Source organism: Aspergillus novofumigatus (assembly GCF_002847465.1).
Source record: "Aspergillus novofumigatus IBT 16806 chromosome Unknown P174scaffold_2, whole genome shotgun sequence".
In the NCBI taxonomy this organism is placed as follows: domain Eukaryota; kingdom Fungi; phylum Ascomycota; class Eurotiomycetes; order Eurotiales; family Aspergillaceae; genus Aspergillus; species Aspergillus novofumigatus.
This window is the reverse complement of record NW_020194275.1, coordinates 3,812,376-3,833,628: the sequence shown is the minus strand read 5'-3', so window position 1 is coordinate 3,833,628 and position 21,253 is coordinate 3,812,376. Positions and strand designations below refer to the sequence as shown.

At 50.9% G+C, this 21,253-nt stretch overlaps 6 protein-coding genes across 6 annotated transcripts; 5 read left to right on the top strand and 1 right to left on the bottom strand.

Moving 5' to 3' along the window:
• The first annotated feature begins 768 nt into the window (after positions 1-768).
• P174DRAFT_510611 (peptidyl-prolyl cis-trans isomerase) lies at positions 769-5,701 on the top strand. Its single transcript, XM_024831692.1, has 5 exons — positions 769-984; positions 1,043-2,788; positions 2,845-3,059; positions 3,799-5,009; positions 5,068-5,701. The coding sequence occupies exons 1-5, from the start codon at positions 870-872 to the stop codon at positions 5,567-5,569; spliced, it is 3,789 nt and encodes a 1,262-aa protein (XP_024686231.1). The 5' UTR covers positions 769-869; the 3' UTR covers positions 5,570-5,701.
• A 1,250-nt stretch (positions 5,702-6,951) lies between these two features.
• On the top strand, positions 6,952-8,681 carry ptcG (type 2C protein phosphatase PTC1; the record flags this gene model as incomplete). The annotated part of the gene is made up of 3 exons (XM_024829633.1): positions 6,952-7,310; positions 7,364-8,207; positions 8,259-8,681. 3 exons carry the CDS (start codon positions 6,952-6,954, stop codon positions 8,679-8,681), a joined length of 1,626 nt encoding a protein of 541 aa, XP_024686230.1.
• A 393-nt stretch (positions 8,682-9,074) lies between these two features.
• On the bottom strand, positions 9,075-10,581 carry P174DRAFT_510609 (mitochondrial 54S ribosomal protein mL67). The gene is made up of 2 exons (XM_024831691.1): positions 10,138-10,581; positions 9,075-10,074 (listed from the first exon to the last, which is right to left on the bottom strand). Exons 1-2 carry the CDS (start codon positions 10,414-10,416, stop codon positions 9,319-9,321), a joined length of 1,035 nt encoding a protein of 344 aa, XP_024686229.1. The 5' UTR covers positions 10,417-10,581; the 3' UTR covers positions 9,075-9,318.
• An 81-nt stretch (positions 10,582-10,662) lies between these two features.
• On the top strand, positions 10,663-13,232 carry P174DRAFT_114311 (putative UV radiation resistance protein (UVRAG)). The gene is made up of 2 exons (XM_024821042.1): positions 10,663-10,924; positions 10,984-13,232. The coding sequence occupies exons 1-2, from the start codon at positions 10,909-10,911 to the stop codon at positions 12,756-12,758; spliced, it is 1,791 nt and encodes a 596-aa protein (XP_024686228.1). The 5' UTR covers positions 10,663-10,908; the 3' UTR covers positions 12,759-13,232.
• Positions 13,233-13,278: 46 nt separating this feature from the next.
• Positions 13,279-17,576, top strand: P174DRAFT_385615 (Zn(II)2Cys6 transcription factor domain-containing protein). The gene is made up of 6 exons (XM_024823268.1): positions 13,279-13,856; positions 13,961-14,828; positions 14,887-15,887; positions 15,936-15,983; positions 16,038-16,333; positions 16,386-17,576. Exons 1-6 carry the CDS (start codon positions 13,706-13,708, stop codon positions 17,151-17,153), a joined length of 3,132 nt encoding a protein of 1,043 aa, XP_024686227.1. The 5' UTR covers positions 13,279-13,705; the 3' UTR covers positions 17,154-17,576.
• A 2,138-nt stretch (positions 17,577-19,714) lies between these two features.
• Positions 19,715-21,064, top strand: P174DRAFT_363785 (pepsin-like aspartic protease; the record flags this gene model as incomplete). Its single annotated transcript, XM_024821948.1, has 4 exons — positions 19,715-20,037; positions 20,089-20,366; positions 20,427-20,675; positions 20,727-21,064. The coding sequence occupies 4 exons, from the start codon at positions 19,715-19,717 to the stop codon at positions 21,062-21,064; spliced, it is 1,188 nt and encodes a 395-aa protein (XP_024686226.1).
• Positions 21,065-21,253: the final 189 nt, after the last annotated feature.

The following is a 21,253-nucleotide window of genomic DNA, read 5'->3' as shown; positions in this document are numbered from 1 at the left end:
ACTTTGCAGCGTGTCAAGGTCGATCTTGGGCGGGTATTTGAAAAAGGACAGGCTTATGTCGCTTTGAGTCGTGCAACCTCGAAAGCTGGTCTTCAAGTCACCAGATTCGACGCACGCAAGGTCATGGTTCATCCCAAGGTCACAGAATTCTACTCGAACCTTGTTAGTATTAGTGATGTTCTTGCTCCGAAGAGCTCAAAGCCTCGCGAGCATCAAGAAGCTGAGGAAGATGGTCAATTGGACGACGAAGAGCTCTTGCAGCATCTATACGGTTGAGGGTGGTATCAATGTCAACGTGGAATTTCTGTGATGCCAGCGGCATGGTCTAGGCCTTGCGTCATCCATTTCTTCTGTATGTTATTATTATTATGGGCTATTTATCTTTGAGGAAAGGTGCAAATATCGATATCCGGGTGCTGTTCAATGGAATTAATCATTAGATACTGCATGTACGGTGTTGTCGGCCAAATGAATGGCCAGGTGAAACAATCTCCGGAGACAATGGTATGTCTGCCGAGCACTTATCAAAGTCAATGTGGGTCAATCAAAAAGACATCAGTAGACTTGATTTGGATTGCCAAAACCGGGATATTTCTATGGATTGATTGAAGAGACACAAGGGTCCAAGACAAGCTTTCACCGTCCAACATAAATATACTGGCTGCATAGCTCTGTAGCCCCACATCTTGCTTCCCGATAAGATACTCTGCACGTGATGCTATCCCAAGGCGATTGCAACCTGACAATTTACTTTTGCGACGCTGTACAACGCTTTCCTTCCACTACTTCCCCTCACCTTCTCTCGCAGCCTCCGTGCTGTTCAAACATCAGAACAGCGATATATGACTGATTAACATCTGCTCTGCGGCATGGCGTCGGAGTTTATTGGCTACAATGTCTTCGTGACGCTTAGAGCACCGCCGAATGCAAGCGTTCAAGGAGTGGTGGCCAACGTCATTGGTCAACGTCTGATGCTAAGGAACGGTATGTGTTGTTCTGTCTTGATCAGACTGAGTGGTATCGATCTAACTGTGGTTCTCAGTGACTCTTTCCTGGACTGGCCAACAATTGCCTACCTATTCCATCGATGCTCCCGATATTGCAGATCTCTCTCTGGGGCCTTCTAAGACGCAGACCACCTATATCAACCTAGAAAAGCAACCTCCACGCGAGTCATCCGTAACTCCAACACAACAATCGTTCGTTGATCCGGCGATTGTCAGCTATGGAAAGCCGCCTTCTAAACCTTTCAGTCCGCCTGTTTTGCAGAGTCAATCCATCCCGAATGTGCCGAGCGCTCAGCAGTCCCAGGCATCCCAACAAGCTCATTATGGAGACGCGACGGTTTCAGCTGCCCTAACAGAGCCATTCAGCAATCTGGAGCTGAATGTTGACAGCAATGTTAAGGCTCCTAAGGTCGCGCCGCAGACGGAAGTGCCGCACGATGCGCTGGATGACAATGAAGGCTTGGCGCCACTGCAAGCCGCGTCACAATTTACGACTAAGCGAAGCCGCCGGAGTGGTCGGACAGGGCATCCTCAAAATGTCGCCGGCAATGAGCACGATGGGGCAAATAATACAAATCCGAAAACCAAGGGCTGGCGCCAGACTGCATTTGTCCAGCCGGCCGACACATCTGAATTTAAAACTCCACAAAAATACAAGGAAAGTTTTCCCGATTCTACTGGACGGCGTCGCAAGAAGAGGGGTCGTGGGTACGCTGAAGATCCCAATGGCTGGGCGACTGAGGACGCAACAGATATCCAGGAGATGGGCGACTTCGATTTCGAAAGCAACCTATCCAAGTTCGATAAAAGAAGAGTTTTTGAGGAAATTAGAAACGACGACACTACCGCGGATGAGGATAGATTGGTCAGCTTCAATAGGAGACCAAAGCCTGGAACAAATGGTGGGAAGAATCTCCACTGGACAGAAAATGTACTCGACAGCCCTCAGGAGAGTGAGCACGGCGATTCCGAACAGGGCCGGAGCGATGCGAAGCTCAGCGGTGGTAATTATTCAGGCCGCGAACTATCCAGAGTATCGGCACGTGCACGAGACTCTCGGAAGGGAAGCGCAATTCTTGGACAGCCTTTGGTGCCACCGCAGATCAATTCAATCGGGCGAAGCCAGCTAAGCTCATCACGTACTACAAGCCCTCGCCCTAATAAGACACCCGTGTCAGCGTCACCAATGACCGGTGCCACTGGATCGGGAGCTTCTTTGCGCCTTACAACTACCAATCGCAGCTGCCCCACAGTTAGCCCATTGCAAACTCTTGAAGTGGAGCAAATTGCGGTCGCAGAGCTCGGGTTGACGGAAGACATGATTACCGAGAACGCTGGGAGAGACATAGCAGAAGCTGCCGTCGGTCTCTTGTCGAATGATGCTGCTGCCCCCACGATCCTTGTACTTACCGGCAACCATCGTACTGGAGCCCGAGCCGTTTCTGCTGCGCGCCATCTTCGTAATCGTGGTCATCGTGTCACCTTATGTGTTCTGGGTCTGGAACACGAGAATGAGCTACTTGAAAGCTGCCGCAAACAGCTTGATGTATTCAAGAAGATTGGCGGGCGTGTCTTCAGATGGGAAGACCTTTCCGCACAGCTCTCGAGCTCTGACTTTGCGCCTGATCTGGTTGTTGATGCACTCTTTGGTATCCACATCTCCTTCGAGGACCTGCGCACTGACGATCAAGCTATTGCTTTCGAGATGATCGCTTGGGTCAACCGTAGTAACCTTGATATTCTATCCGTCGATGTTCCATCTGGCCTATCTGCTTCCAGCGGTGAGTCCGAAAGCCTCTTCCTATGCATGCCTGCAAAATCTCTGACATTTTAGCAGGCGAAGTGACGATGGTCGAAGACGGCCGAGTATGCGTCAATTCCACATCCGTAGTCTGTCTCGGAGCCCCTAAGACGGGAGTCGTCAATGCCCTCCTGGCTGGAGAGGGACTTTCTTGGAAACTTTCCGTCGCAGACATCGGCATCCCGCAAATCGTTTGGCGTAAGTACGGCACCCGTCGTCGGCACGGGATCGACTTTGGGAATCGCTGGGTGGTTCCTCTCAGCTTCCAACCTCCTCCTGCTTAACAGGGCAATGGACTCGCTATTGACGATTTTTGAACGATAAAAAATACACTTCGGGCGTTATGGGTCATTCTTGACATTCTTATAAAGGGGTGTTTTGCGGGATACGTTCTGTGGTCATTGAGAGCAAGCTGAGCTTTTGCATGTGCTACACTCCAAGCAAGCATACGTTAATAAGCATGTACTATATGTGGTTCACATTATCACGATCGACACAATGCTGCATCGTATATCTACTATACCACGGTAAAAAGGTGATCTTGAACCGATATTTAGTTCAACCATAGTCTATAATGGTCAACTCAGAACCTTGAGCCCCTTCCATTGTATAGGCTCCTTTCCTCTTCTGTACTAGTCCTTGTCTGCTGTTGTGACTTGAACTTAGTTTAAAATGGAGGCGGCCTCAATTACTGCGCTAGCCGTAACTGGTTAGATTAATTCTACTAGCGCGTACCGATACATCATATCTGGAAATAATCCTACCAGCGGCGCCGAAGAACATGAAGTCAGCTACAGATTTGGCCAGATAAATCCCCGCTCCTCAAAAGTTGGAAATGGGCAAGGGTGAGTTACTCCATTAGACGACCGTTTACTGCTTGCGACTGACTCTTGACTCGTTAGGAACGGATAAGCTTTACGTATGATGTCCCACGCTTCCTCTGCTTTCGCGACACTGGTGTCGCAAGCTGCTAACATGGATCTTTAATAGATCACGCACTCCGAGTGGGCCTCGGAAGATGCATATTCGGCCAGCGCAGGCGCTGGTGTAGGGAAAGCGAGGCGGGGAGGAGAGCACGCCGGTTTCAGACGCCTCCCATTCAACTTCTGCTCCCTCTCACTCCAACCCTTCTCGCATCCGGTCTGCACACCCTCGGGAACCATATTCGATCTAACCAACATTCTGCCTTGGATTAAGAAACACGGTACAAACCCCGTGGACGGGTCGCCGCTGAAGAGTTCCGACCTTATCAAGCTTAATATCGCGAAGAACGAGTCGGGCGAGTATGTCGATCCGGTCACGTACAAGGTCTTGACGGACAACACGCATATCGTCGCTTTGCGCAATACGGGCAATGTTTTTGCATGGGATACTGTCGAGCGGTTGAATATCAAGGGGAAGCTGTGGCGCGATCTTGTTACGGATGAGGAGTTCAGTCGCAAGGATATAATCACGCTACAAGACCCGCAGAATATCGAGTCGAGGAATCTGAGTTCATTCAATTATTTGAAGGAGGGAGAGAGCGCGTTGACTGAGGAGCAAATACGAGAACGAGAGGATATATCCAATAATGTCAATGTCAATGCGCTGGGCAATGCGGCGAAGATCCTGAAGGCGAAGGAGGCCGTGGCGAAGGCCCGCGCCGAGAGGGCTCAGCGCGCCGAGTCGGCGGCCGGCTCGAAAGGATTGACAAAGCCGGGTACGAGTGCTGCGGTTGCGTCGCAAAAGACCGCTTCATACCAGGCTGGGAAACCTATTCCGTATAATGCGGCGAGGCATACTACTGGTCTGGCCGCTGCGTCGTTTACAAGCACTGGTATGACACCGCATACTTCGGCCGAGCTTGCACTTCTTTCAGATGAAGAGTACATGTTGAAACGAGGGCGAGTTAAGCAAAAAGGCTATGCTCGAATCTCGACTACGCTAGGCGACGTGAATCTGGAGCTGCACACTGAGTATGCGCCTAAAGCCGTGTGGAATTTCATCAAACTGGCCAAGAAGGGTTATTACAAAGATGTTGCTTTCCATCGCAATATTAAGGGATTCATGATCCAGGGTGGAGACCCTACAGGTACTGGGCGCGGAGGTGAGAGTATCTGGGGCAAATACTTCAACGATGAGTTCGAGGGACCTTTGAAACACGACTCTCGAGGAACGTTAAGCATGGCCAACAAAGGCAAAAACACCAACAGCAGTCAATTGTAAGTCCTGGTTTTTGTATCTGGTTGCCTTAAATTCGAATGCTGACAATGGCCACAGCTTCATCGCTTACCGCGCGCTGCCTCATCTGAACAACAAACATACCATTTTCGGTCATGTAATAGATGACCCAACGCCCTCATCGACAACACTGAACAGCATGGAAACTCACCCAGTGAATCCTACAACCAACCGACCTACTCCTGACATCCACATCAAAGACGTAACAATCTTTGTGGATCCATTCGAGGAGTTTTTGAAACAGAAGCAGGCAGACGAGGCGAAAGGTACCACCTCGACAGATGACACCAAGACATCTCAGGAGATAGACGATGATCGCGTAACCTGGACTGGGAAACGAGTTCGAGGACCTGGTGCGACAGAAGCGGGAGAAAGCTCGGCCGGGGGAGTAGGGAAGTACCTCAAGGCCGCACTAGCAAGCCAGGCCAATCAGGAGGAAGACGAGATTGTTGAGTTTGTGGATGAGGAGCCCGAGCCTGAGCCTGCACGGAAGAAATTCAAGGGTGGCGGTGGCTTTGGTGATTTTAGTTCCTGGGATTGATCAGGTTTCGTACTTCTAGAAGTATGTCAGCCTTGTATGATGATCGAACATATCTACTGCTCAAACAGAGAGCCAAACCTATGGTGGCTAATTTGCATGTCATAGGCAGCCAAGCTGCCTTGCAGACACCCCTTTAAACCAGTACCATAACATAAGATAGCCTGTAGGTTCCCTAAGAATATATTTTGCTGCATTCTTTGTGAACGACACACCGACAAAGGAATTGTTTGCAACTTTAAACAATCAAGAAGTAAAGTGTCTTAGCCACCCGCTATCGAGAGTTGAAATATGAAAGGCATATTGTTGTCAACAGTACGTCGTAAATGCAGAGCCGCGGGTCACTGACGTCTCCTAAGATTACCATTATCTGCTTGGAGTTTCAATTACAACTCCTAGCAATTCATCTAGCTCCATAATTAGGCCCTGAATCTCCCCTTTCAAGAGGGTGATGCCAATTCATAGCTCTTCAACTCTCTGGTGTTCTAGTATCTCCATCCATCCCCGATCCTCGGCCAGTTTATCTCCGTCTTCCCACCGTTTCGGGACTTCTTGTGCAGCGGCTTTGCCCTATTAGGCTTAGCGTAGCCGCAGTTTAGGTGTCCCAATGACCTAAACAGTCCCCAAGGCAGTAAGGCAGACTTCCCCTCTCCCCCAGGATTACTGTTAGTTGTTAGTAGTAATCACTACTGCTGCTACTAATAATAAGCGTTCATCAGTTCCACCCCCAACCATCTATCTGCATTGCGCTACCATCTATTCACGCCTTTCTGTATCTATTTGACGGCTATCGATATTAGAGGAGATCCAGACGATCTCTAGATACTATCCTATCATTCCGTGAGTGTTTACCTTCCTTTTGACTTGGTGAAGCGGCCTGATACCATACCGTTTCCATCGACGTGCAGTGGGGTTTGCCTTCAAGCGCCTATGACACCCGATTGAGGATAACCGCCCAGGGTCTTTTGAAGGGTTGATCCTGATGACCTTGTAATCTGTCTTTCGTCCCTTGGTAACTCATTCAGCCCCTTATCAGGAGGGCTTGAGAATCCCTCTAACCGCGGTTGTTGGATAGCAACATCCTCCGCTGGCATCGCTGGGTTGATTCTCTAATCCGCTAGCAGTCATTATTGCTCGCATTATAATCATTGAACCTTGCGTAGGATCAACTACTGACAATCTATATCATAGCCTTCTTTCCCTCGAATCCGCATCAGCGCTTCCTCCCCTCCTACGTCAGTCCTCGCTCTCTGTCGTTCTCCACTACCGCCGTAACTCCCGCCGTACAACTTTACTGAACTTCTCTCCTTCACAGAGGACTACCTATCAAGCTGGCAGGTAATAAGAGAAGAAGTTTTTCTAGCCAGGGTGGGTTGCTGAACAGAATGTTCAGTGGCTCCTCGAGCCCACCCAAAGATAAACCAGAAACAATTCCACACTCGGAGGCCATCAATACCCCGTCCCTGACGGTCAAGACCGACGAAGCTACCGTATCCCAGAAGAAATTTTCTCCTCCCGGTGGATTCTTTGGTCGCAGAGCGAGCGACGAACCGAGCCCTGGCGGCGAGAAGAAGAGGAGAAGCAGTACCGTCACCAAAGCAGCGACATTGTTCTCCAACGCCAAAAACTCGTTAAGTTGGAGCAACTCTCGTGAATCCGCTGCGACCCTTACCGTGGCTCACTCGCCACCTACTTCTCTACACAAACTTGGGAGAATGGATCCGGCATTGATTGTCCCCCAAGGGTCGTTGAACAATTCTGCCGGCGAATCATTACCTACCCCCGCTCATCGTTCAGAGTTGGTGTCACAGAGGACCGGAACCGAAGATGTCGTCGGACTATGGAAGATACTCATGCATACCTCTACAATTTCTTGGGGACGCCCGCACCCTCCGGCCAGGCTGATGTCAATGGCAAAAGGCAGTTCGGCGATGTCTCGCCTACAGCTGTAGAAGAAACCAGCGTTGTCGAAACCGACAATGGGTATTTCGCGATCTTCGACGGGCATGCCGGCACATTCGCTGCTGAGTGGTGTGGCAAGAAGCTGCATCTGATTCTGGAGGAGGTCATGCGGAAAAACCCCAACACTCCGGTTCCGGAGTTGCTTGACCAGACTTTCACTTCTGTCGACCAGCAGCTGGAGAAGCTGCCGTTAAAAAACAGCGGCTGTACCGCTGTCATTGCTCTTCTACGCTGGGAGGACAGAGTTCCTAGTTCTCATTCCGTGACCGGCTCTTCTGCATTGGCTCCGGCCGCTGCCGCTGCCGCCGGACCCAACTCGGAAGCCGACAACACCCCAACTCAATCAGCACCTGCATCTGTGCTCCCGATATTACATGAGAAAGCCGCCCGTCAACGAGTTCTCTATACTGCGAATGTTGGCGACGCTCGCATCATTTTATGTCGCAACGGTAAAGCGCTACGCTTATCGTACGACCACAAAGGCAGCGACGAAAATGAGGGGAAACGAATCGCCAACGCTGGAGGATTGATACTTAACAACCGAGTGAACGGAGTTCTTGCCGTCACGCGAGCTCTTGGTGATGCTTATCTCAAAGACCTTGTGACTGGCCACCCATACACTACAGAGACAGTCATCCAACCTGATCAGGATGAGTTTATCATTCTGGCTTGCGACGGGGTGAGCATTCTTCCTCTTGACTGGTTCTTATTGATGCTAACGTTTTGACAGTTATGGGACGTATGTAGTGACCAAGAAGCGGTAGATCTGATACGGAATATACAGGATGCTCAGGAAGCCTCAAAAATGCTTGTTGACCATGCCCTTGCTCGCTTCAGTACTGATAACCTCTCTTGCATGGTGATTCGGTTTGACAACAACCGTGTCAAGGAGGTTGTCAACCGCACGGTCGACCCGATCGGTGTCGACGGTGATCCAGCCACGCATGCGGGATACGGAGTGAGCGAGGCTGATAAGATTGTCGAGGGCGCCAGAAAGAGCATGGCCAATACAGAAATCACCGATGATGCCGAGCCAGCAGAGAAAGTCATGGATGAGGTTTTACAGAAGATGGCTGATGATGGGCCAGGGCCCGACGTCCCTATTGAGGCGACTTCGCCGAATAAGGTTGGGTCGATTAATGGAAGTACATGAGTGTGATGCGATTTCGAGCACTACAGAACGGAATGGCTGCGTCAGACGACGTGATAGAAAGTTCTCTATGCCCGGCATTTTTGGACCCAAACAACAAAGCTTCGTCTTGCTCTCTCGTTATACTGCTCCTTTTTTTGCTAGTCACTGGTGTTGATTGGTTTGAGTGTGCAATCGCTCCAGAAGCCAGCTGACCTGCGCCCCAGTGGCGTGTTGACCCCCATATCTCTCGTTCTCATATTCTATCTTATCACTTTGCTGCCTATCCGGGATCTTTCACTTCGCAACCGGGGATAGCGGAGCTTGACCTGGATTTCACATTACCATGCAAGCACAAATCCTGCACTTTGTATCGCCATATTGCTCAGATATAAATTCCATATGCCATTCTGATCTACTTAGATTACCAGGCCCGCAAGCAGTACATTTCCCTGTGGGCTTGCCAGCAGGTTACTGGGTTATCGGATGAATTCAAATTCTGTCTGCTAAACGCCATCGTCATTCCCAAGCACAAAGTAAAGTAGTATCTAAAAGTACAGTTTGTATAGGACCAAGTGCAAAGTCGCGCTGGAGAGATGCGAATATCCACAGCCCAATCCATCGCCGATTCCTACATACCATCGAGCACGTCGCTCTTCATCTAAGCCTGCTTCTCTTTGAATTGATCGCTCGCTAGCACATCCTTCTTGCCAGGGATGTGCTTCTCATCGGCCATGACATGGTCGCGGCTCAGATCCAACTCGCCATGCCAGACACGATCAGGCCACCTCTCCGCAAAGCGAGCGTCGTGGATGTCAGACCAGAGGATCTTGACACCGTTGTCTCCCAGGAGTTCCGCGTCCTCATTAGGATCCAGAATCGTGTAGTCGACCTCCTGCGTGCTCAGGGTCTGCGCGAAAACAGCCACACGCTCAGCCTGCTCGGCAGACTTCTCTTGCTCCTTCTTCCTCGCCTCCCTTCTCCGTCTCCGAGCAGCCGGGGTCAGATACCCCCTCTTGCCATCCGCAAACCCATTCGCGATCTCATCCTCCTGGATGGAGAGCACGGCCGCGATATCCGCAACGCTGGTAGCCTTTTGATCCATGACCGCACGGGCCCGGTCTTTCTTCTCCATCAGCCAGCCAATCTTATCGGCGTATTTTTCGTCGAATTTTTTCGCTTCTTCCGGGTTGCGGGGCCGCTTCTGGGCGAGGAATTGTTCGGTGATTGTGATCATTTCGCGGGGCGGAGCGAGCTGGCGCTGCATGGAGAATTCGCGGAGGAGGTGGTAGGCTCGCAGACCGATCTTGGAGTCGGTGAAGTGCACTGAGTAGTAGGGCACCCACATGTCTTTTCGAAGGGTTGCGGGAACGGTCTTTTTGCCGTGGTAGATGAGTTGGCGGAGGACATTGTTTTTCTATATTTGCAAGAAAGATATTAGAAGGACGAACAGTGGCAGGTTGATGATGACGGTACTCACCTCCAGATATCTTGTCAATGAGTATACCACCTGGTTAGTCCGGATGTTGTGGTAGGCGAAGATATTCTTGCCGTGGGTGATGGCATTGAGCGCCTTTCTTAGCCGCACTCCCTCCTTCCACTGGTGTGTCTTGAAGGCATTCGAGTTTTGTTCCCGAGGTTTTCCCTGAATAACACTGTGATTTTCGATCGGTGGACGACGGACGACATTCCAGGTTCCGATCTTAGTTGGGTCCAGGATCTTCTGGAAAGGTTTGGCGAACGACTGAGAGGAGGCCATTGCGGCCGGAAACACCGCTCGGCGTTCCTAAAATGGATCTGACGTGTTGATTAGAATCAATAGAGTGGATTCACTCTAGCGCATTGCGACTCGAGACTGTAGCGTGTGTAGTGGTTGATCTGGCTTCGTGATGGGAGTTGCACAGTTTCCGGACAGTGAAGGAAGTGTCGGGGTGGATCAATTTTTGTCAGAGGAACAGGACGGGCGAATGGTCGCCTGCAGCGGGACCTCCGCAGCGTCACTTATGCTCGGGGAACAACATGATCATCACCATCTTCATTCTTCGAGTTGAGAACCAGCCCAAAATAGCTGCAAGTGCTATTTCCCCAACTTACGTGGGCGAGACCATTATCCAGACACTAATTAGAATGATCGGACGAATACAACTCTCGCACCGCTATAGCTGAGTCCTCGACCGCCCGCAATGTCGCGGACAGCGAACACTTCGAATGGGCTGGACAAGGACGAGGCTGGCACTCGCCGCGGAAGGCCATGGTTGTTTCCTTCGGTATCTGAAACATTTCGTTATGAAGAGTTTCTGTACCGCTGCTGACGCATTGACTTTAGAACCGCAAGCTCCGACATTTACAAGGCATTTCGATCCGCAACCTCGTCACCTCTCCCCCCTGAGCAGGCCTCGTGGGAAGACTATTGACGATGAGGAGATCCCAAATTCTCTACAATCCCCCTCCAAGCTCCTAGCTCAAAGCGCAAACCGGCCCTTGCCACAGTCACGATCTTTTGCCGACCTCAAGAGCGCGCCCGCCGCATCGGACAAACGTGACGATGCCGAGCAGCAACCTGCATCGCGACTACGGAGGAGAAGCATGCTCCCGTGGAATGACCCCAATCCACAGATGAGACAGATCAAGCTGGAGGATATTACGAAAACCAGGATGGCAGATACGTGGTTCTCAATTCATTGCGACGGCATCGATACGCCTGTCTATGTGAGCGAAGTTGTGGAGAATGCTACCAACCCCAGCTTCAAGGCCTTTGATTTGAACGTTTGCGGACCGAAAGTCTCCCGCGCGGATTGCCTTACACTCAAGCTCTGGGCGAAAGCAATATCCATGGAGGAGTATGTGTTGCTGGTTGAACTGCAATTGTGCCTGCAGTCGCTACAGTTTCTCGGCAAATCGTTGGATAGCTTCCACCAACCCTTGCCCTCGAACTCCGTTCTTTTCCATCTGACAGACGGTGTGTATACTAACCTAACTGGTATTCCATCCTCCAACACCTTGATACCTTCGGGTGCGTCAAAATTTTCAGACGGGGTCGTTTTGCCAACGTCTTCCTACGACGCCCTGATGCGCTTGGCGAATTTGGACGAATGCATTCAAGACGCACTCGCCACGAGAGAGAAACTGGAGTCGCAAATTAGTGCGATTCTAGAAAAGAACCATCATGCCATGACTCTCACAAGCGACGTCTCCCGCGCCCAAGACAAGCTTGCTCTGACCAAGCATGCCGTTGCGGCGGGGAAAAAACAGCTCCGCGCAACGTGCAAGCGCAAAGAGGAACTTATTGCCAGTATCAAAGCTCGAAGAGAAGCCATGGAGCGTGGACGGTACAGTCAGGAAAAGGCTCGCAGTCATCTTCCAGACGCTCAGCAGAAATTGGCCTCCTGCTCTAAGGTACTGAAACAGAATACTGAAGAGACCAAAGGTCAAATTCGGCGCATTGCCGAAGACTTACTTGCGATTTACCCCATCGAGCCAATTCCCGACAAGCCGCTGGCGTTCACTATCGCTGGGCTTACCCTTCCCAACTCGAATTTCGGCGACATTGATCGGGACGCCGTCGCGGCTGCGCTTGGGTATACCGCGCACCTGGTTTACTTGCTTTCGTTCTACCTATCAGTTCCGATCCCATACCCGATTAATCCATATCTATCGAACTCCTTGATTCAAGACCCAGTGTCCGCCTCATTACCTCAACGGACCTACCCTTTGTACCCGGTCAATGTCCAGTACCGGTTTGAATACGGAGTCTTCCTGCTGAACAAAGACATTGAGTTCCTGTTGAATAAGCTGAGCCTGCGAGCACTCGATATTCGACATACTCTCCCCAACCTGAAATATCTTTTGTACGTTCTCACCGCTGGTACCTCGGAGATCCCAGCACGCAAGTCTGGTGGGATTCGTGGTCTTTTCCAAGGACGGCTGACTCCCAGCCTGTCGCGACGGGGAAGCGAAGACAGTGTTGGCTATACTGAGTCGATATTTCCTCGCAAAGACGTGAGGCCGAGCTCGAAATTAAATGGAGATCTCGCGTCAGACAAGGCCAAACAAACAAGCCCACCCTTGACTAGCTCCGCAACCTCCTATCAAGTGGCTTAGAAGGTCATTCCGTCTGTTACCTAATAATGCCTCATTAGGTAGTCTTGATGAGTACGATGTTTGTCTTGTCTTGTCGACGGTTGACCATTTATCTATCCATGTACCCGTCTCTTATCTGTCTCTTTTCCCATTCGTGCGATGGTCCCCGTTTCCCACTTGATTCGTTACTTGGTAGACGCCATGATGCAACCTTCTACCTTCTTCCACAGTTTCTAGAAACCCATTAACAGGTCATATCCTTGGCGTATTACTGTTGGATTGTCGTGCCTGGCCATTTCTGGGCTAGCAAGGAGATTCTGTTCCAATGAGCGGACGCCATCTTCGCTGTTATCTGTACTTTAATTAGGAAGAACAGGGAATCTGCGCGATTCGCCCTGATTAGCCCAGAGTCTGATACCTTAGCATTATTATTGATAACAGATATCCCTCTAAGCCTCTCACGACTGGTGAACCACAGGATACGAGGAACTTGGAACGAACGAGAGGGCACGGAAGGTTCCATTACAACGATTCTCTGCCTAGAATCCAAGGAAATAATTTATCTCTCTCCATTTTGTTCTCTGTACCGTTTTTTTGTCCCCTGTTTTACCCCGCATTTTTTCGGACCCAGCGAAATCTGGCTTAGCGAGGTTAATAGCATTCTCCATCATCTCATAACCCGCCCCTTTTGTCTTCCATTTCATCATCACAGAAATTTCCATCGATCTTTTCGTCGATCGTAGGACAATTGCATTGCCTACACGTGTTTTACCTCGAGGAAAAAGGACCTGCAGGCGGAACGTGGATCCCTCGAGTCCTTAAAAAGTCGCCGGAGAAGTGTGATAACTGATAAACGGCCGCAAACCCCACCGCTTTCTGGCGGCCCCTTCGCTTTGCATCGGCATACCCCAAATCCACCATAATCCACTTCCCTCTGTTGTGCCGGCAGAAGGCGGCTATACACGATCATGATGGCTGCCAGCAATACGCAGCAAGAGAACGGAATCTATGCGCAGAACGGCCAAGGGCAAAAGTCGCCGTCGCCTCAAGCTCATCATCGTCGCGGTTATCAGGCCTGCGACCCTTGCCGCAAGCGCAAGGTCAAATGTGACCTTGGCAGTGAGTTCTATCCTATATCTCGGTCATACAATTTGCACGGCAATTAGGAAGCGCGCAGTGGAAAGAAAAGAAAAGAAAGAAAGCATCTAATCCCATCGTCGCAGGTGTCGATAACCCGCGTCCCCCTCCGTGTGTACGATGCCGTCGCGAAAGCAAACGATGCGAGTTCTCCGCGACCAGGCGCAAGCGGAAACCCTCCGAGATCGAAGACAGCGTCGATGGGGTCCTCCTCCGTGACAAGCGGATGATGGTCGCAGACGCGGCTCCCAACGGTTCTTCGCCGGATGGGTCTTACAACGCACGACCGGAGCCGACATCGATTGATGGTGACAGCCTGCATTCGCGACAGAAGTGGTCAGAAGGACCTCCTGCAGCACCTAATCAAATACCACACGCCGATGCCGGTCAACGATACGGCACTAATCAACCTGCATCCTCTACTTCGCAATTCCAGGATGCGAGACCCGTGCGCCCTCCCATGTGGTCGCTCGGGGAGCGCCCTGGAATGAGTTTCGGTCTTGAGGGAAGCCAGCCCATGATGAATCGCACCGCCGTTGAGCTGTTGTCGCCTGCGATCAGTAACAGTCACGATGCTCTGCACTTACTGTCCGAAGCGGCAGGGCGGACGGAGGATCTCAATCGGCAGAGCCTCGAGAATCGATACGCCGCGCGGCGGTCGGTTTCCTCCTTCAATTCTCCCGTGTCTCCTATGACACAGGCCGGGACTCCTAGAAGCGGAGGCAGTTCCTTTCCGCGAGCGCCTCGGTCCGGTACCGTGCCCGTGGGTAACTTCTATAATACGGGAGGATCGGGTTCCGTGGATCACACAAATTCGGATGCTCGCGATCACAATGAACCTATAGATAACTTGCAGGATCCAGGGTTCGTCGATGCGGTCAGAGCCTGGTCACGTCTGCGGTTTGTTCGAGCAGGTTGGCTCACAGTTGAGGAATCCATGGCATACGTGGCATAGTAAGTGCTCAACTTTCTTGACTTGTCCTTTGGATGTTTTTATTCTGACAGATTACAGCTACTATGAACATCTTGCTCCGTTGAGCCCTATCGTCATTCCTGATTTTTCACACCCTTCGACACATCGCACCCTTCTCACTGATGAGCCTGTACTGGCTGTCACTATTCTTACGACCGCATCACGGCACATGAAACCCAAGGGTGATGGGGCATATACCCGGTCATTCTACATTCATGATCGACTCTGGTCTTATCTTCGGGGAATGATTGAGCGTCTTTTCTGGGGCCAAGAGAAGTTCGGCGGAAACGGCATTGGAATCAGCAAGCCTCGGTCATTTGACCTGGCCCCGAGCGCAGCCAAAGTGAGTCTCAAAGGGAACTTGAGATCCCTGGGCAGTATCGAGGCGCTCCTGATCCTCACGGACTGGCACCCCAGAAATCTGCACTTCCCCCCTGGTGATGATGAAAATACACTCTTGGACTTGGACGCGCACGCTCAAACTCGCCTTGAGAAGGATATCGAGCATGATGGTGAGCCAACAAACCATCGGGCTTCTCAAATGTCAGGCGAGGGGAGACTCGCCTTCCAGAAGTGGTTGGAGCCCGCTTGGCGGTCTGATCGGATGTCCTGGATGCTGTTGAGCACCGCACAAGCGCTGGCTTTTGAGCTGGGAGTCTTTGATCAGAAGAGCGAAGCGAAGACTGCGAACGACTCTCCTGCCGAACAGACACGGAAACGTCGACTTCGGCGTCTGATTCTCGTTTACATCACGCAAAGCAGCGGCCGTCTGGGAATTCCTTCTATGCTTCCACTGCCACAGTGGACTAATGACATCCAACCAACTCCTGCGTCAACTTCAAAAGGCGGCGATACAACTATTGATCGGATGCATGACTGCTGGATTGGGATCACCAAGATCATGTATCAGAGCAATCAGTTGTTGTTCGCATCTAACGAACAGACATCGGAACTGATTAGGAGTGGGCGGTATCGCGACCAGATTGATCGGTTTCAGCCTTTTCTACGAGAATGGCGAAATAACATCGACACGGTTGACCGTAAGTACTGTGTACTATTTTGCTCTTGATCTAATGCTGACTGTTTAGTCGCACCTGCCATGCGGCACATCTTGATGATTGAATACGAATATACCCGTAGGTGGCCCCCTATTTTGAATTATAGAATTGCAATATCCTAACCTTCTGCAGGCGTTTATGTCAACTCATTAGCTCTGCAGGCAGTCGTGGACCGCTGGACCACAATGTCCAACGAGGCTGCCCAGGCTCAGAGCGGAAGACCGGGCACTGGTCCCTCGTCGAACAATTGGTTTCATATGCTCATGGAGCTGTATCGTGTCAACGAGCAATACATCCAGGAAGTTGTTGACGCGTCACGTCGGATTTTGCAAACTGTACTGGATGACCTGGTTCCTGGCGATCACCTGAAGCACGCTCCTGTGCGGACATGCTTCCGGATTCTGTCTGGCATGATCTTCATCCTCAAGGTAGGTCTCCGTCATTTTCTGTGTGTATGGCAAACCTGACTGACGGTCGCAGACATTCACCCTTGGAGCGAAAGAGGATGATGTACGTGTATCGCTAGACCTTCAGGATCGAACGGTGGAAGCGTTGAGGACATGTGTCGTGGACGATGTCCACCTGAGTCACGCCATTGCTCGGCTGGTGGAAATGCTTACGACCAGCATTCGCACAAGATTCCTGCGATTTGCACCGTTGGACCGAGGTGGTGATGGTGACGGTCAAGATCGCACCTCTGCACCAGTCTCCAGGCACCAGTCACCGCGTCCTCGCGATGGCGCCCAAGGCCGTCGGGATGGATCGAACCATGCATGGACACCGAGCCACAACGCAGCACAGAATATTGGCTACGTTGATGGCAATAATCCGACGAGTACCACAATGGGATCAGTGCATGATCCGCTGGCAGCCATCCCAGCGCAACCGATCAATTCTTCGAATATTAATGTCTCATTCATGCCTCCACCGCCGTCGGTGTACCATAATTACTATGAACCGCACACATCGCCTCCCACCGGAGGGATGGAAGGATCGAACGTTCCTTCGCAATCAATGAATGATAATTCCGGCACCTCCGGCGGACTTCCGGACTGGTTCGCGCTTCCGCTCGATCATTTCTTCAACAGTTCGACAGCCGTTGTCGATCACGGTCTCGGAGGGACAGGGCCAATGGTAGGCGAGTTTGACATGCTTGAGGTCCTGCTCAACGAGCAATACGACGGCACGGGCGACGGCCTCGATTCAGCAGGGCGCGACGGGCTTCCGTCCCAGTTCCTGCAGTCTTAGCTGATCCCATTCCCGTCAATAATGACGAATGCTTATCACGCTTAATCTGACGGTGGTGCTATTGCCAAAAGTCCAATGGAGCTACACCCGAGATTGCTTTCTCGTATTGTACCTCGGCCAAGGAGTTCTACACTTTACCCTGCCAGGCGCCAAGCACTGCGATTATGCTTAGCATTCCGTGGCTTGTTCCTATATATGCTTGTCTTAGGATTGTTTCTTGGTGACTGGAAGGTGACCTTCACGGGGTTGCATTGTTGCATTCCATTTCTGAAGTTGTCCCTCGGTATGATATGACCCGCGACAAAGACCTGTATAGTGTATGTGGAGGGTTATCTGACAGCTTGGCGGTTTCAAGACATTTTCATGTGTCATTGTATGTTTCTAAGCGGGAGTTTCAAATGTCAACACCCCAGACCCTTGGACACGAGCTTAAATAATGACCTTCTAGAACCGTAGAACGAGGCACACGCGGTCCCCTGGTATGCACTCTGAATGTTTCGGTGTCGCACAGTCAGGTATGCAGTGTGATGATGACGCCTCGGTTTTCTGTCTACAATTAGCCTAACGGAGTATTATGTATTATCTACTCGTTGTAACTATTATTATTATAATACTTGCCGCAGAAGACCTCTATTATTGTCTGAAGGCAGTGATCTCACCTCCCATATGCTTGCCGCAGGAGGCTTTTCCCTTGTGCAGCAGAAGCAGACTCCATACTCCATCCGAAGCACCCGAAGAGCTCAAAACTGCCGATCACGAAGGAAATGGACTCCGCCATCCTGGCCAGAACTGCGGAAATTTGTAGGGATAGTTGGCATGAATAGACCACTGCGATTATTTCCTTGTCTTATTGTTAAGTGCTTCAGACCACTGGTGTAAATTCTGCAGCTTGTAGGCATGCTAATTATGATATTACTACGGTCTACAAGAACTGAGGTATATCCAAATCCAGATGAAAATAGCCTTGCGACTTGGCTCTGCAGGGCAGTCAATAATGATCTGCCCCGATGAACGATTCATTTTAGTTATCATCTGCTCCAGAGTCCCTTTCTCTTCGCGTATCTTTGAAGATCAACAACCAGCTGCACCTGATGAATCTCCCAACATTCATGCACCGGTATTCGTTCGGACTCCGACCCTTTCAATTTGGGATTTGGTAGGTGAGAACCGGATCGAAGCTTCTGAATGGCTGAAGTCTTCGGGTTGTGGACGGGGCACCTCGGAGGGTCTAACTGAAAACTGAATAAGAAAAATAATGAGAGCTAGGGTGTGAGTGGATGGTGAAAGTCTCAAAGTGACATCGCACCCTGGCTAGTCTCCGCAGGTGGATTGGGGCGTCGCTTGGCGTTAGGGGTTGAGAGAACAGAGTTGTTGAAGGATTCAAAGTCTGGAGTAGTGTTGTAAAGTTGACATGTGAGTTACCACAATGTTATCCTATGAGGGGTCGATATATTCATAGAAGGATGATATACAATGGTCAAAGGATCAAAGAGATCAGGGATGATCATGGGATCTTCGGGGGCCAAGGCAGTAAGGCAGTAAGGCAGGGGCTCATCGCTTTGCCTTAGTCTCGATCGTTCATCTTCCACCAGCACGTTCTACGGAGTAGGCTTCTCATTTCCTGTGAATCTCGAAATGTATCACCATCCATGTGATATCCTGAATCCGTCCAATGAACATTCCAATCATCCTGCTGAGGCCCTGGTCTCTCATCTTCCTCTGACTGCTTCTCATGCTTCCATCTCCTCAGGGGCTGCATCGGACTCCGGTCAATCCCAGATGACCCTGGTTAAATTTCTCCGCTTAGCAGTTTATGCAGTTAATCTACAATGTACTCCGTATACTCGGCTCCTAAGATTGGTTCAGTACCGTGAGTCCTGTGCTCCCCACTCTCCACTGATGACACTAACACCATCAATGACGATCTTCAGCTCATAACGAATCAGATTGTTTCTCTGACTTTTCCAGATAGCTTAATGCCTGAGCAGCCGGCGTTGTCCGTCCAATCCAGCGTGCAGCAGGACAAGAAAAGCCACAAGGACAAGAGAAATCTTGTCCTCTCTTGTGCCCTCTTGTCCTAAACAAGCAACATGCAACTTTGCCGTAGCATTCAGCTTGGCCGCGCTAACCTCCTGGATGGGTACTGGAGCTGATTTGCTTCGTTCGCCCCGCTACGCTATCTAGAACCGACAATCGCGGCCAGGGTGTCGTTCCATCTTTCTCTTGGCCTAGCCGGGTGGGTGTGACAATTCGTCTTCGAGCCCTTGGACAACGGGATTCATGTCCCTGGATCTTGTAGATCTTCATCGCGGACTTCCTGGATAAGAGATATGGCGTGAAGGCTTAGGTGAAACTTGCTCCTCCTGACCCCGGAGTGACTCCGTAGTAGCTACTATCTATCCTAGGCCCAGGGAAGAGAAAAAATCTATATAAAGGGGGAATGTTCACCAGCTGTTGACGGAATCTCATCCTCATTCGCATTCAGCAAGAGTTTGAGATCGTCTCCTTTCTTTTCTTTCGTTGATACTTCCCGCGGTCCAGTAGTCCGTTGCTTCATCAAGATGGTCGTCTTTAGCAAAGTCACAGCTGTCGTCGTCGGTCTCTCGACCATTGTGTCTGCTGTCCCGGTGGTTCAGCCGCGCAAGGGCTTCACTATCAACCAAGTGGTCAGGCCAGTGACCAACAAGAAGACCGTCAATCTTCCAGCCGTTTATGCCAACGCTTTGACCAAGTACGGCGGCACTGTCCCTGACAGTGTCAAGGCGGCTGCAAGCTCCGGCAGCGCTGTTACTACCCCCGAGCAATATGACTCGGAATACCTGACTCCCGTCAAAGTCGGTGGAACAACCCTGAACTTGGACTTTGACACTGGCTCTGCAGATCTGTAAGCGCATCTTGTCCCTCTTTCTTTAATTGAATTGACTGACCGTTGTAGCTGGGTCTTCTCTTCCGAGCTTTCGGCTTCCGAGTCTAGCGGCCATGATATCTACAAGCCATCCGCCAGTGCCCAAAAGCTGAATGGCTACACCTGGAAGATCCAATATGGTGATGGTAGCGGTGCCAGCGGTGACGTCTACAAGGATACCGTCACTGTGGGTGGTGTCACTGCCCAGAGCCAGGCTGTGGAGGCTGCCAGCCAAATCAGCTCTCAATTCGTGCAGGATAAGGACAACGATGGTCTGCTGGGTCTGGCATTCAGCTCCATCAACACCGGTGAGTTCCTGTCAAGGTTTCCAGCTTCGACCTCAGCCCACTGACTCGAATTGATTGCAGTCAATCCCCGCCCCCAGACTACTTTCTTTGACACTGTCAAGTCCCAGTTGGACTCTCCTCTCTTTGCTGTGACCCTGAAGTACCACGCTCCGGGAACCTACGACTTTGGATACATCGACAACTCCAAGTTCAAGGGACAACTCACTTATACCGACGTCGATAGCTCCCAGGGTTTCTGGATGTTCACTGCTGATGGCTACGGTGTTGGCGACGGTGCTCCCAACAACAACAAGATCAGCGGCATTGCTGGTATGCTTTTCACTGCTTCTTTCAAAAAAGTACCAAGCTGATCCATTATAGACACCGGCACCACCCTCCTCCTGCTTGACGACAGCGTTGTTGCCGACTACTACCAGCAGGTCTCCGGAGCCAAGAACAACAACGAATACGGTGGTTACGTCTTCCCCTGCTCCACCAAACTTCCTTCCTTTACTACCGTCATCGGTAGCTACAAAGCTGTCGTTCCCGGTGAATACATCAACTTCGCCCCCGTCACTGACGGCAGCTCTACCTGCTTCGGTGGTATCCAGAGCAACTCCGGCTTGGGATTCTCCATCTTCGGGGATATCTTCCTCAAGAGCCAATACGTCGTCTTCGACTCCCAAGGCCCCAGACTCGGCTTTGCCCCTCAGGCCTAGATGAGTATGCTCACATTTCCTCAGCGAGGCCCAGCCTCGCCACAGCTGTAGGTCTGTGACAGTCGAGAGTTATCTCCAGTTTCGTTCTTGTATATGATTTTGGTTTAGAACAGCAATATGATTATGACCTCAGACTCTTTCTACTTTGCATTAGCGAGATAGTAACTTATGAGTGTTTTTCAAAATACA